This window comes from Xiphophorus hellerii, chromosome 4, assembly GCF_003331165.1.
Source record: "Xiphophorus hellerii strain 12219 chromosome 4, Xiphophorus_hellerii-4.1, whole genome shotgun sequence".
Classification (NCBI taxonomy): Eukaryota; Metazoa; Chordata; class Actinopteri; order Cyprinodontiformes; family Poeciliidae; genus Xiphophorus; species Xiphophorus hellerii.
Genome location: NC_045675.1, coordinates 31,938,709 through 31,954,938, shown reverse-complemented (window position 1 = coordinate 31,954,938; position 16,230 = coordinate 31,938,709). Strand labels below are relative to the sequence as shown.

General features: G+C 37.6%; 1 protein-coding gene across 1 annotated transcript in view; it reads right to left on the bottom strand.

Annotated features, from left to right (window-relative positions):
• Positions 1-16,230, bottom strand: part of LOC116718043 (neural-cadherin) — a 322,864-nt gene that overhangs the window by 203,968 nt on the left and 102,666 nt on the right. The window contains exon 5 of the mRNA XM_032559667.1: positions 4,656-4,767. Within this exon, the coding sequence (XP_032415558.1) occupies positions 4,656-4,767 (112 nt within the window). The remainder of the gene's footprint in view (positions 1-4,655; positions 4,768-16,230) is intronic.

The window sequence follows — 16,230 nt, the reverse complement described above, 5'->3', positions numbered from 1 at the left end:
AGTCATCAAATAGGATGAAATATTTCATAAAGCATGGGAGCCATAGCAGTTATGTAAAATTTAATTATTAGAAAAATTTGTGTAACCCTTTGTTGCATTTTGATAGAAACCAAACTATACAGTAGATACATATTTTAAAATCCACAATACTTGAAAATCCCTCAACGAACGTTGATAACTACCCATTTTAAGAATTCAAACACCACATACAGTATATCTTAATTTGAATTCATGCGCGCAGTGGAAACTGTCTTAGTGATGCAGTGGAAGTGAAAGTCTGCAATCTTACTTATTTCTGCTCCTGGGGTTTCAACCAATCTGTGAAAGGGAAAATTAATGGCACTACTGGATTCTTTGCAAACTCCAGCCAATAGCGCAGCATTGAACCTACATATTTCAGCTTCTAAAGCCATTTTTTCTTATATTTTAGATATGTTCTAGGCAAAAAGTCACAAATTGACAGATTTTATGTGAATAATTAGGGGCCACATTACCCAGAGATATCCATAAACCCACAAACATGTGAGGGTCTTGGGCTGTTCAGTTTTAGATGTAGAATCAGAATAGACAAATATAACTGTGTTAAAAAAGCTGATTTTCTTAAAATATTAAAACTTTAAAACTGCAAAAAATGATTTCAAATGTACTTATTTCAACAGTTAAAGTCTAACCATACTGCTTTCACACTTGCTTTCTTCTTGTTTGCACATCATCCTTTCCCAAACCAATATGCATGAGTGTGTGCAGACAGGAGCACAGAAGGGGGGGGGGGGGGAGTCTCTCGCCTCCTGGGTGCACCTGTTGATGGCACCAAACCGCGCCTGCTACATCACACATCTCACAACCCCATCCACCAATTTACTCCCTGACTCACACACCATTATGTTACACCTAAAGATTATTTTATACATACAGATCTTACAAACTAACAACATTTCACCTTTAAGTCTTAAGAAGTTCTGGACCACAGCCTTCTTTGAAGTGGGTGAAGAGTTTATTAACTCACTGCGCTCAACTGGGGACAAATATAACCTCATGCTGGAAGTTAGTGAAGTGGAATAAAGAAGGGTTTATTTACACAATATCAAAAGCACAGCCCTAATTTTTATTCATATTTCAGCAAATATTGTTTTGCTCTTATCCACTCCTAAAATCCCTCAACAAAACAGCATGAAAAAAAAAAAAAGATTTTAGAGAAAACTATAAGATATGTTAAATAGAAGGATTAAATGTCAAGAGCACAAACCGACAGAATTACTGCAAATTCACCCAAATGTCCTTACATTTACATAATGGCCCGGTTAAAGAATGATGATGATGATGACGGTGAAGAGGGCGATGATAATACCTTTGAGCAAGGCAGCAACGCAAGATGTAAAAACAGCTGACATGAGTCCAACACTCAGTTTCAGCCTGTAGTCAAGTATAATGAGCATTTAAAATGAGGGGTCCAAACTGCCATACGCTGTAGAAACTTGTTTTATTTTCATTAATTATTCTTCATTCACAATGTTGTCATTCAGCTACACTTTCTTTATTATTGGTATGGTATTAACTTATTTAAAGACAGCTTGCAATTTAATAGTCTTTGACTAAAGATTTTATTCAGAACTGTTACGCAACAATCAGCCTTTGCAGCCCAGATTTTTGTTTTGTCTATATTCCCTTCAAGACCCCTTGGGGAAGGATGTCCAAAGTGTGGCCCACCGGCCGCTTGAGGGCCACAAAATGTCTTTGTCTGAACCTTGACTACAAAAAAATAAAAATACAAAATTGCATAAAGTTGGTTTTCCAGCTCAAAGTTGGGGTTTTAAAACATTTCTAAAAGAAAATAATCTTGCAAAGAAATTTTCACTGCCTTTCAAAACAGATACAGTTTAAAAGTGGAAGGTACAACACAAAGGACTCATCTTTTGTCAACCAGGTTTTTCACATTAATTGAAGGTCGAGGGATTTTTTAAAATTTTGCTTTTTTACTGGAAAAAATGATTTTTCAATTATTACTTATCTGAGTTTATTTGCTAAACTCAGATAAATATAGCAAGATGCTTTTTGAAGTCCGAGCGACCAGTATTCCATTTATTATGCTGAGAATAGACAAACAAACAAAAAAATCAAGACGACAGTAGCAAACAGTCGGCGATAAGGACGTTGTGCAGGTTTATGTTTATATGTACAATGATTTCCAGCTCCCTTTTCTCCAGAGATCAGACTTCTTTATTTTAGTTTAAAAAAGGTGTGTTGTTTTTAAGTTGTCCAGGTGAAAGGGAAATGTTTGGTAAACAACAACAAAAAAATGGAACAAAAACACTGCAATTTTTTGTTAAAGTAGATAAGAATATCTCAATTACTTTCACCAGTTTTGGCCATCATTTTTTTTAGACATGTCAGAAAATGCCACTGCTTGAGCATTGCAGTCCGTAGTCAATGCCACTGCCACACAAAAAACAAAAACCAAGCACTGAGCCAGTAATAACATTGCTTAGTCACCCACTCTGCATTGACGGAGATACACTCACCTCAACATGCTAGATGCTAGGAAGTGAAAACAATGTTGACACTGCAATACTTTTTGTTTAATTTGACTAATAATTATCTACAAACCACTCACAAAGCAGAAAAAAAATTATTCACTAAAGTGATGTTAAATAAATAAATAAAAAGACACTGATCCCAGTGAACATGCAGTATTCAGAACTGGAATGCATGGTGAAGTGTCACTTTCCAAAACTTCATAAAAATCAAAAATTCCAATTTAACTGTTAATTAGATCTCCATTTCCTCTAGTTTGGATTTTTTTTTAAATTATTGTAACATTTTTTTGTTTGTTTTTGTTTTTTAATGTTAGCTAACAGATCAAACTGCTGAGAATATTCAGAACCCATCATTCTGCTTAATATTAAACATTCCTGTGCTATGAATTTTAGGATGTGACTCAATATTACGTTTATGTGAAACCATGATGTAAACCCAAATATTTGTTTGATTTTAGCCTCTATTTAGCCCATGTAACTGCACCCATGTATCTTAATTTATTTACTATCTACCAACAACAGACTAAGTATTGCTCCATAAAACTAAGAGCTTTTTTTAAAGTCCATTTTAAGTTGTATAATATCACAAAGTATGACATTTCATAACAGCAAGTAACAAAAGCATTCATGCCCAAACCTTGGACCAAAGTCCAGATCCACAAATTGAATCTTACCTGGAATGATCCCAAATAAAAGTTGGAACTTTAAGTTCTCGCACAGTAACAAAGCCTGTCACAATACGAAATAAATCAATCAATTGCAAGATAAATTAAAATGAGCACAATAATTTCCATTTGCATGTTTGTGTAGTTTGCTAAATCTTTTAAGTGATGATGCCTTTTAATGTAATGGAAAGATACTGCAAATGTTTGGTTTTTTTCTCCCAAAAGTCCCAACAGGTTTTTCAGCACAACAGCAGCAACATTCACATTGTTCCTGATTACCCAATCCGAGGCTATGATTAATATGTTTTCAAGGGCAATTTAGTTTAGAGACTTCATAAATCATTTTATTTATTGTTTAATGTTTTTTTGGGGGGGGGTTATTTGTTATGGATATTTAAAATGTCTTCCAATTCCATGTTAAATGTTATTTGAAACTTAAAGGTTATTGATTTTTGAGAGGGTGTGTTTGCATTATTATGCCAGTTGAAAATGGATTCAAAACAACAATATTACTGTGTATCACAATCATTTCTGGAACAATTTATTATCAGCAAAATTCGTTATCATGACATTTACCTCCATCCGTTTTTAGTGGCACATTTCTACGTCTTACAGGTTGGATTTATGATAATCGTTCAAAAGTGTTGTAAAATGTTGTAAAATTGCTACAAAAATTACCCTGATTTTGTTTTTAGCTACTATACCCACAAAGATCTAAAACCGCAGTTGAACAGATCCAGCAGAATATTGGCAGAGCCACAGACAGAAACACTTTCAGACTCTGCACAGAAAACATCCTTCCTACCTCCTGTCTGCCACGGGCCTCACATTTGTCAGGAATATTTCCATGTGAAAAGGAGAAACGAGGAATAATGTTTTCATAATGCGGATATTCTGTTGTCAGACGCCTGCTCTTTATTTTACACTTTAATGCTAAACTTTTTGCTCTTCAAGTTGAATAGCTAGTGGCAGTTTTAATTCAGAGATGACAGGTTTAATCCCCAACTCTGGCACCGCTCAATTATTTATTCCAAGCCCACCTAAATATAAGTGTCTGTTAAATTTGTAAGACTCTATTTTAGATGTCAACTCGTCTTTCACTTTTTGGCAGTGTTTAATCCAAGCATCGTTTATACACTAGCAAACAATTTTGACAACATTTAGACAAATTACCTAACATTTCTATGCCCTGTGGAAAGAAATGTAAATAAATTCCCAGAACCACTATCTTCCACGGATTAGCATCAGATTAAAGTTTAGGTCTGAACAGATACTTGCACTTTATACACTTGTTCCTTAAGGCACCAACAATTTTATTGTGAGGGGGAAAAAACGCAGCAGGAAATATGTACAAGAGCTGCACATATGCTGTGTTAAACGTGCAGAGAACTGAAACAAGGAGTGCAATCAGTGATGGGAGAGAAAATGAGTTTTCTGGGTTTTCGGAACGTCTCACCTTGCAACAGGGAGGTTGCCGTTGTAACCATCTCCGGAACGCCGTCCTTGCTGTAAATCGACTGCAGGAATTCTGGAACGCAGTCGTTCTCATCAACAATGACAACTCGCACCTGGCAAAGAAAAAAAGTAGAATTTATGTTCAGCTTTGGTAAAAATATATATGTTGCTGCAGCCATTTCTACTTTCACAAAAACAAAAACAGCATAGAATATCAGGAAGAAGATGTTTCGTTGGCATATTTAGTTGGTTTTTTTATGTTTATATTTAAAGTTTACATTGAGCAATATATATACTGATCTGACAATATCTGTATCAGTCCCTATATTGAAAAACAAATTGTAGATTGGGTACCAGTGACAATGTGCCCGATCAATAAGAATTCCTAATTGCACTTTCTGACCCATTTGATTGAAGGTTTGTTGCAGTTTATATTTACATGTTTGACCAAAGTAGTCAACCTATTGTTTTTGCCAGTTTCAATTTCTTTATCACAAGTTTTCTTCAAAGATGTAAAAACAACTTTAATGTGTTTAGTCAGTGCAATTAGGAGTAGAACGTCCAATGTAAATTGGACGTTCTACTCCTAATTGCACTGACTAAACACATTAAAGTTGTTTTTACATCTTTGAAGAAAACTTGTGAAGCTATTGGTGTATTTTAGTGTGTTGTACTGGTGCAGAGCTAGCAACTAAATTTGTAATTCAGAACATTAATATTTGAGTTTAAAAAATAAATGTTTTAAAACAATTCAGCTGCTTCTCCATATCAGATCAATGGCAAACCTCAGATATTGGCATCAAAACTGAAAGAAAAAAAAATTGGCTTTGCAAACACCAGCCTACAGCATGTCAAGTAGCATTGGAGTTTGCATTTCAGCTTCCAAAGTTGCATTTTCTTAAGAATATTTTAGATATGTGCTACGGACAAAATATGCAAATAGGCACGAATAATTAAAGGTCAAGTTCCAGAGAAAAATAACAGAAAATGAACCACAACTAGATAGAAGTCCACTAGAACTTTGATCCTGAATAGAAGAATGAATCATGTAAAACCTGAGGCAAGGCATGAAACTGTTGAATCTTGGTGGACAGGCAGCCTTTACTTTCAGGCATAGAGCAGAATACCAGCACCAATCCGTCATATCCAAGGGAGCAAGCAAAGGTCACAGGGTCAATTTCAGGTCAGTGACCTCATGCAGGGTGTGTCATACCTCCTTTCAGGAAGTTTTGCTAAACCAGGACAGGTCAACCATTTATGGATTACAACGTTCTCATCCCTGCCAAATCCTGGCTGACATGGATTTGGACAAGTGGGCTCTGTGAATCACCTTATATTGAAAAAGGCACAAATTAATTTGGGATTATCTACAATGAGTCCCCAACATGATCTGAAATAGTCTTGCTCATGCTATGGTGTGCTGGGTGCTTTATGCAGGCTAGTTTGTTATATAAAAATGTATTTAAAGGGGGGAATGACTGCTGTATCTACGTGTCCTGGACCAAATCTGGTACCAACACCAGACAAGTAGAGTAACTTTTAGCCTACCTGTGACCAGCAATTTGAATATTACAATTGAATACTATTATTATTATTAGGTATAAATGCCATCTGCACAGTAGTGATAGATGAAATTAGGATGTATAAGCCAAACCTTCTTGTTAGATTTCTGTAACTACATGTTAGAAACTTGAAGGTCACTAAGGCCTTTCCAAATGGAAAGTTGTTACCTCATTTTCCAGTCACTAGTGGAATATTGACAACATTTTGTGCATGTTGGTAATGGAAGCGCAGCTACTGGTCCTATTAGAAATATTTAAACTGAGAACAACAATACTCTATATTTTGAAGTAATATTCTGCTACTGCACACCCAGACCTGCCCGGGTAATCTCACATATTAAAAGTCACAGTATGACAGCGTCAGGAGATTTTCCAGTCGGGAATTACCTCCGCAAACACTCTTCAAAATTGGTTTTCTGTACATCCAGAGTTCTGAAATAATCTAAATTAACCCTATCCATAACCAAAGCAGGAGCTTCATCCTCCAGCCGACTTGACCCTGTTCCTCCGGTTTACCCCGTCTCACTCTCCCTCCTCCTCCTCCTCAGGGAGGGATCTGCTGTACTTCAGTAGGTCAGCACAGTTATTCTGAAGCCCTGAGCTAACAAAAGACACATGTGTAAAGATGACTTTATAATGTGGAAGAGACTGTGCTGTGCAGACACACTGTAATGTCGCTCCATTCATTAGGGACATGAAGGCCAACAAAGGCTACTCCAGCAGATGTTGACTGCTTGCCCAGAGTATTCAGGAGCAGACAGTGGAGACTGGAGCTGGCAGGAAGCTTCGGTGACCCCTAACTATCGTCTTTTCTTCCGCATAAACACACCAAAGTATGACCGAGCACTTTGACACACACACACACGCAAGCCGTGAGTGGTTTGAAAGTACATCTGGTATTAGGTCTGGGTAGGTAAGATGAAATTCTGTAATATCAGTTAATCCTTCAGCAAAGATCAGCTTCAAAGCAACAGACGGAAAGGAAATAAATTGTGACCATGTCAGCTCCCTGAGGTGATTGGTGTGCATGTGCATGTCACTGTCAATCTGCTGGGGTGTGGGCGTGTGCGTAGGCGTGTTGGCGTGAGTGGGTGTGTGTGTGTGTGTGTGTGTGGGTGAGGAGCATATAAGTAGTGAAAGGGATGCAGAGATACACATCCATGAGCTTATGTGATTATTTCCTTTAAAAAAAAAGCCCACGTGTTTCACTGAGTTTGATGATTAAAACTAAGCCATGGAGCTGAACAAATGTCACTCAGATGGAGAGTTAAAACCAGATGTTTTAAAACTCCATAATACAGTTATTTTTTTTCTCACTGATATTAAAGTAATATAATTGTTTTCTGTTTCAGGTCGGTTGGAATTGCCAAACGTATTTTTTTAAATGTCTTTACTGAAAGCTAATGCATAAACTGCCTAATGTACAGTCAGAATGTAGGTGCAAACTAAATCATCCAGGTAATTTTATGAATAACGATAGATGGGTGAGGTGAGGTGTACCAGAAATATGAATTTGATCAGTAACATAGCATTAAAAAAGTATACTACTAGGATCGACTAAAATGTTGCTAAACATTTTAGTCGATCCTAGTAGTTGCTTCCAAACCTTTACTTCAAAACGTAAGAAATTCTGACTGCTTTGAAGAAATGTATAAACGTATGCTGTTTGTATTGCACTAGCTACTTAGCATGTTTTTTTTTTTATTTATTTGCTCTTTACTTTTTCATTTTCTCTAAAATAAATTCTCACTTGTTCATAAATATTGATCAGCTTAATAAGTTGAGCTGGATAAAATCCACCTGGCCTATTCAGGTGTTACTATTGTTACTGCGGCAACAGGAGAAAACTTTATTCTCCACCTATCGTCCCAGTCCCACCTCACTGATAGAGGAAGAAAAGCTTCAAATAACCTCAGAGACCAGAGAGCTGAGACATTTTGACAACAACCAGCTGCATGAACCTGTAGACCTGTTGCTATGGAGCAGCGTGTGCTCAACGTACCGGTTGTTGTTGCTGTTGTTTTCTTAGGAGTTCATAGTAACAGGTTTTATACAATAGATGTATTGCATGCAAAATGAAAAACTTGTTTAATTCTAACTTACGGGCATCATGCAGGTTTTTAATGTAAATTAAATTGAATAACTGAATAGCTTTATGAGATCTGGGGTTATTAAAAAAACATCTGTGGCTTCAGTGTCTCAGTATCACAAGATCCTGAGATTCCAGTGTCCTGCATCTTTTTGTGTGTTTTCACCCCTGATAATCTGGAAGACTCGGCTCAATTGGGAACCAAAGTTGCAACTTTTGTTCCATTTCCAGCTGCTGTGGTTCATTTTCCCACTGCACTGTATCAAGCAAACCAAACCCTTTGAAAAACTTGTTCCCCTCCTCACCTGTCGTGGCGCTGTGCCAAGAAGCACTGCAGAAAATAACACACAAACAAAAAGATGAGCGTAACTTCCTTCTTCATGAAATGTAAGCAAAAATGTATTTTTGTGTCAGATTTTAATGGTTGGAGGATTTCTCTTTTCTGTCTTTAGTAAAAAATAAACCACCAGCCATTTCTCCCTTTACTACTAGACGTTTGTTTTTGTTGTATTTACCCAGAATGCCCTGCACTGTAGTTCAATTCCTGCTTTTGGAGGAGTCTCCGGTCCGCTTGGCGTTCACATATGCATTCAAAACACACCAGAGTTCACTTCAACCGAACCCAGGCCGAGGTTTGTAGGCAAACCAGCGATCGATTGCACATTCACATTTCCCCACACGAACCGGACTTCCTACAGAAAAACAATCTAAACTGCACTGGTGTGAGCGCACTATTAGACGTGTTCCTCATCCAACACACGTGTATCAAAAGGGTGAATCGCCTCCTCAGCATGCAGTCTAGCTCTCCAGACTTCTCCAGAGTCCTGCTAATGATCTGAATGTTTGATTCGGGCGTGTTGATGCAGAAAGACATCTAAAAGTTGCAGTAAAGGCTGTAGTTGAAGACCCCTAGTCTACAGCCTGATTCAATGTCACGTAGAAAGAGAAGAGGTCTGTTTGTACTGGGTACATACATATCGGCCTTCAGCTCTACATTCTGAGTGCATCTGCTCCTTCGTGACCTCCAGGTTGTCCATTTTGCTCCAGCTATGATGTTTATGAAACAGTGCAGGCGATAGGCCTAGGTCGCATATCGACTTCATCTTTTATTTTTCCTTCTGGTTCCTTTGGTGTCTGTGTTTATAGCTCTTCTGTCATTCAGCCCACACTCGCTGGAAGCAAAATGTGAAATGCAGACACACAATTTTTTTTATTGTTGCTCCCATCTTTCAGGCTTTTACAGAAGAGGGCCTTGTAAATAATAAAAAAAAGAGAGAAAAAAACACACCATTGAGAGAGTTCTTGGATGAAATGTAGAGACTTTCCCTTGGAGACTGGTGACAAAGAGGCTCCTTTAAACATGACTATGTTTTCAACAGACACTCTGGTCTACTACCTGTTTTATTTTGGACCTCTCCTCCACTGGGATCTCTGCTAAACAGCATTCAGATTTACCAGTCACACTACCTTTTCTACTATTATTTAATTTATGACAGCATACAAATAAGCCAAACAAGAACCCACCCTAGTGAAAAAATATATACTTAGTATAGTATATTTCAAATATACTTACATTTGTGTAAGTACATTTGAAGTATGCTAAGTATTAAGTGTGCTACCTATAAATATATTTGAAGTATACTAAAAGTACCAATTGTACCAATTTTGACATTGTAACTTTAAACACACTTAAATATAATTGTACCAAAATACACTTTTAAGAAATATATTGAATAAAAGTATACTTTAAGTGAACAATATCTGTATTTGCCCAAGAGTAAATATACATTTGCTCAAGTGTATATTTAAAAGATATTTAAAATATCTTTAAAAGATCTGTCAAAGATTTTTTGTGTGTATCTTCTGTAGAGGTCTGTATTACAACAAATTTGAAGAAGCCTCTGACTGAAGACTTTCTGTTTTTCTATGTCTTTTAGCTGTGCACTTCACCAATCTGGACTTGTTGGAAGAGTGTTAGCTGTATAAAGCTGATGGGAAGTTGGACAGAAGTACATACAATGATAGCCCAGAAGGGTCAACAAAATGCAAAAGGCAAAACACAACAACAACAACAAAAACTCACAATAGAAGTTATGCTAAAGTGGAAGTTACAACACATTTGCGAGCAAAATTTCCTCTATGACTGGTCATATTGTGTTTTTTCAAATTTTACACACCAATAGACTGAAATGTGGCTGCTTCCCAGCTGTTTTTACTCCCTAGAACACTGAACCAAGAGTCACCAGGTCCAGCTTTATATGGTGAAAGATGTGAAGAATGTTTGTTTTTATTAGAACGTTATGATACCTCACTAAGATGTATGGAGGCACAGCATGAGTGTGTGAACAGGGAACCAAGATTGTAAGAGCAGAGAGAGGAAGTCAGCTGTAATAATGCGAGATGAGTGCAAACACACATAAACCTAAAGGTGTGCGGAGGCACACACTTAAGAAGCTGCAGGCAGGTCTCAGGCTGGTTAGGTGACTAATGGTGCCGATGAGCCATCACTCCCGGAGTGAGAAACTTGAAAACTACCTGCAAATTAAAGTCATGCTCAGTGAGTCCAGCACACATATATATGCTGGCTGGGGTCGCTGCTTTGACAGCAAAAACCATATTTATTTCACAGCAGATTACATTCACAGGCAAAAACGTAGAGTAAGAAAACCTGAAGCAAACGTTTGCTTCTGAAATTGTCCTTGAAGCATTTTTTCTACCGACTCCCAATATCAGGACTGCAATGACCTTAAATAACAGAAAGTGGAGTACATAATGTTTTGGGTTTTTTTAAACTGCGTTAGCAGTTCATGCATGTTCGTTAACAAACACTGTTCTTCTCCAGCTGAGGATGAAACAAGCAGCAGAGCAAGAGGAATCGATGTCAGCACAGCTGCCTTTAAAAACATAAAGCAAAGCTGGAAAAAGGCAGAGAGTCTTGGTTTGGTTGAAGTGAACTCTGATGTTTTTCGAATATGTGAACACCAAGTGGACCGGAGACAGTTACCCAAAGTAGGAAGTGGAGTACAACGCAGGGCATTCTGGGTAAATGCAACCAAAACAAACATGCGAGTATAGCGCTAGTGGGAGAAATGATTTGTGGTGTTTTGCCAAAGACAATAGAGAAGACCTACAACTGCTAAAATGACGCAACTCCATTTTTGTTCACATTTCATGAAGAAGGAAGTTGCATTCAAAGGTTTTTGTGTCATTTCCTTCAGGGATTCTTGGTGCAGCAAGAGCATTATTTCATAACTTTGGTTTTCATTCGAACCAAGTGTGGCTGACTATCAGGTGTGAAAACAATGAAATTAACTATTGTGTTCCAGAAAAGTGTGAATTTTCAGGGGGATTTTCCAGGGCCCTTTAAGAGGCCGCCATTAAAAGGGAAGTTTTATATTAAAGTATTGCAGCATAAAGAGGGTGTGCTTTGCTTTGTTTTTTTACAGTGACTGTAGTTTTTGCAAGTCTGCTGTTCACAGTCAACCTGGCAGGTGAAATCCACCTTCCTGTGATAACATGTCAAACACGGCGTGACTAGAACAAGCTTTACACAAAGCCTCTTTCAATCAAAGTTTGATCAAATCCATGAGTTTTGGGGTTTTGTTTTTGTTTTCTTGCATGTATTATTTAAAACTCAACAAGCATTCAGTGAACTGACTCCATACTTGTTGGAGCGTGAGAATGTCACAGTTTGTGCTTTTCCACTTGGCTTTTTGCTCATGTTTTAGTCTGTACTCTGCTTTGTTTCTGTTTGCTATTTCTACTTTAAGAAGTTCTGGAGACTGTTCATTCAGAAAAATAGCTTTTGTGTCGGTTTGTTTCCCTCTCTTAGCTTTATAACAACTATGTTGTGAAGCTAAGAGAGCTTTACCACATTCCTACTTCCTACTCATCCCTACTGGTTTGTTTTCTGCCCATTTACCCAAGCTGGGTTTTATGTTCTGCGTCCTCTTTATTTGCATAAATGCTAGAACTACAATTTCTTTTTTTTTTTTTATTTGTATATCCTGCTCTGCAGCTACTTTGCGTTACACGCTCCACTAAGTAATCTTTTTTATTTGGTCTCCTGCCTGCCTTGAGCATTTACGCAAACCAAAGCAGGCCGGACTTGGACAGACAGAAGCAGATTTAAATGAGTAACTGCTCTGGTTTCCATTTACTGTAATATGAATGAATGAAAAAAAACTATTTATCTGCTTGCAACTCTTAAGAAAGGACTGTTCACATCAACATCCAGAGAGCCTTTAAACCTCTACTCTCAGTAATCATAGTAAGCTCAGCTGCACTTAACTCATCAGCTATAAATGCATCCTGCTATTCTCTCGAAGCCTGTGTATAGATCACATCTGTAAGCTTTCTGCGGGCCATTTGAAGGCTTTAGTAGTTCCCGTTTGTCATGAATCAATAGTTGCATGGCCATCTTTGAACATATTCTGGCTGTAATGCAAGGTTTAATACTGTTTACTTACTTTCACAGAAAATCTTTGTTCCCCACCATGCAGTCCTGAATGAAATTAGACTAAGCTGTCTATGGTATGAATACAAACCTTCAGGTTTCAACTGTAGAAGGTAATGTAGTGTAGAAATTGGGGATCTACAGAAAAACAGAATATTTACAGAGACTAACTCTGTGTCATGGAGGAACATAGAGGTAATAAAACAAATAAATAGTCTTTAAAAGTGAAAGACCTCTTAATCCACACCTGACTAAAGATCTAAAACTGCAGATCATAGATACATTAAAAGTCCATCCATGCATCTATGACTTTCCGCTTTTTCCAGGCATCTTTACTAGTGGCGCCACCAGGGGTCAGGTCACCTCAGCAGGGAGGTGTCCATTCTAACCAGATGCCCGAGCCACCTCAACTAGCTCCTCTCAATGTGGAGAATCAGCGGCTCTACTCTGAGCTCCTGAATGACCAAGCTTCTCATCCTATTACAATGATATAGGACCTTGATCATTCAGTTAATAACCAAAGCATGTGACCATAGATGAGGATAGGAACATAGATCATAGGCCTTCTGACAGTAACTTCTCCACTTGGGGCAGGTCATCTTCCCTGATCCAGACAAGGAACTCTGTTTCTGGCTCAAGACCATGGCCTTCCTTCTCAAGACATATGACCATGGCCTTCAAACTCTGCTCCAGAGAAAGCATGGCCCGATCAAGGATAAGACCATCTGCAAAAAGCTGAGATGTGATCCCAAAGCCACCAAAACGCCCCTCAACATTTTGGCTGCACCTAGAAATTCTGTCCAAAAATGTTAAGAACAGAATCAGTGACTAAAGGCAACCTTGGTGCAGTCCAACTCTCACCGGAAACTTACTGCTGATATTGCGGACCAAGCTCTGACACCGGTCATACAGAGACCTAACAGTCCATGTCAAAAGGCGTTTCCACTAGACTTCCACTAACCGGTTTGGTCAAAGTCCCCACATTGCTGCAGATAAATCCCCAATCTGTTTATCCATCTCTTACTCTATCCACCCTTCATTCATATACAGTTTAAGATATGAAGTTACTTGAACTTCTCCATAACATCATACATAGGGGAGCTGACTTTCATCCTGGCTCCTTAACACTCAGCTATGAACCGCTCTAGTACACTCTAGAGATCATAATAATACTAATACTGCTCCTCCTTAGTCAAAAGTTCAGCAATGTATCGGAGCTTCCTTCAGTTTCATTTAGCTTTATCACACCATTTCTAATCAATGTGTACAACATCATTGTTAATTGACAGTTATAAAATATAATTGAAAAGTCATAAGACAGGAACATAGATCATAGAACTGACAGTAACCAAGTGTTCACCTGAAAGGTCAAACTGTGGAATGTTGAGGGAACACACTACACACTACAGAGTTGTGTCTCAAATGGTAAAGGCTAAACACAGCATAGCATGTTAAACATTTAGGTTCATGACAGTAAGTTCAGAAAAAATGTTCTGCTGTTTAGGAAAGGTTGCCAGGACAGTGACTTCTTTCTAACTGGAACTTGAAAGCACACCTAAGCTTCAACACGTTTTGTAAAAAATTGCAGTCTGGAGAGAGAACAAGTAACATTTTACTAAAAACCCAAAGAATGATGTTCAGTGAAAATCAAATAACCCATACAATGAGAGGATTTATGGATGGAACGATATGGCTTGAGTAGAAATTGCAGGTGTGGCAAGTGAGAAGTAATAAAATTGTGACTGGAGTTACATACTTCTATTTGCACAATATTTAAACTTTGAAGCTTGTGCTTGTGCAGCTTTTAAAGAGGGCAGCCTCAGAACTGTGGTGAGCACAGAAACAGGACTAAAAAGCATCAAAGCGATTGGTCATTTTTAAGAGCTGTTTAACTGTTTAAACATTTGGAAGATCAAAGATTGGCCTGTAATTCTGCAATAGCAACTTACTCACAGCTTACTCACATATTGTATTAAAATTGGACTAAAATAAAGCTACTAAAAAGCTTGGCGATAACTTGGTTGGGCTACCTTGACTTACTGACACTGAATATCTTTGTATTTGTCTAAAACAGATGAAGATAAAAATCAGTGGACCAATCAATGAAGATACAGGAAGTACTGGCTGTAAATAAAAAAAAGCTGATGAATGTATACATATTTTGACATATTGTTTCAAAGCTCATGACATGTAATTTTGCAATAAGCATGTTATAGCTTGTATTTTTGAACATTCTTTAAAAACAATACAAGCGATATGAGGAATGTCTAGTTGTTTCCGTAAAACAAGGAAACCTTTTCAAATCAAGAATTACCATTAGTCTCTAATTTTCATCTTCTGAAAGGAAAAAAAAAAAGAGACCACAGAAAGTTAGACATAATGATACAACTCTGTGAGCAGTCACATTATTAAGCCTAATCACTCTTAACTCCTTAGAGCAGTTTGGGTTTCCAGCATAAGTTTCCATGGTGATAGACAGAGGTAAGAAGGGAATCAACATCATGAAACAAAAAAAAAAACCTCTGACCTGATTGAGCAGAGTTAGCTTAACAAACCACTAACTTTGCTTCATAGTACAGGCCCCTAGGCAGCTTATAGTGAGTGAACTGATCAAGAAGTCTACATACCAAAATATAGGGCAATCCGTCAGACAGCTGAAAAGTCATTTCAATCTGGGTCATGCACAAATTAAAGCAAAGTCACGATCAATTACTTCCAGTTACTGTAGCTACAAGCTGTTCTAAAAATGTCTGAAAACGCCTCAGACGTATTTAGTTTTTCGTACATTGCGTTTGCCTTTTGGGTAGATGTAAATTTTAAAGGTAGGATTCCACGGGTTCTACCACTCTGGCAGCAGGTTTACTGAACATCTTGGTTTGTACGTTTATGAGGGAAGACTTAAAGATTATCAAACATCTATAAGCTTCACCCGTAGCCACCTGTGACTCCAGAAGAAAGAGAAACACCATGACGTACAACAAATACATGCACTCAGGTGATCTTCATTCCAGTCATTGTGAGAATACGAGCACCAATCGGCTGGACCTCTGTTGAAATAGGTCAGTTACAAACGGGGGTAAATATCTGTGCAATCACTTATTTTATGTTACATCTTTCGATTGAATCGTCATTCATTTTTGTAAAAATCGGTTGCCACTTTGACATGAAATGCTTTTCTGGTCATTTGTTTTTTGTAAGAAACAAAAGCCACATTTTGTTGACCATGATTTATAGGTAGTTAAGTAGAAAATGTTATGAATCCCTTTGGGATTTTCCCTCAGGGAAATTGTCATCTCCATCTATAACACAGCCCTCTTACACATATATAAAAACACTTACAATTTTAAAAACAAGGAAAACTTTTTATACACACTGTATGTGAGATTAAAGCAACTAAAACATGCAAAGCTAAAACTAAAGTGGATGAGAAAAACGATTCATGTTCCAGTAATAAATCTGTGTAATTGAG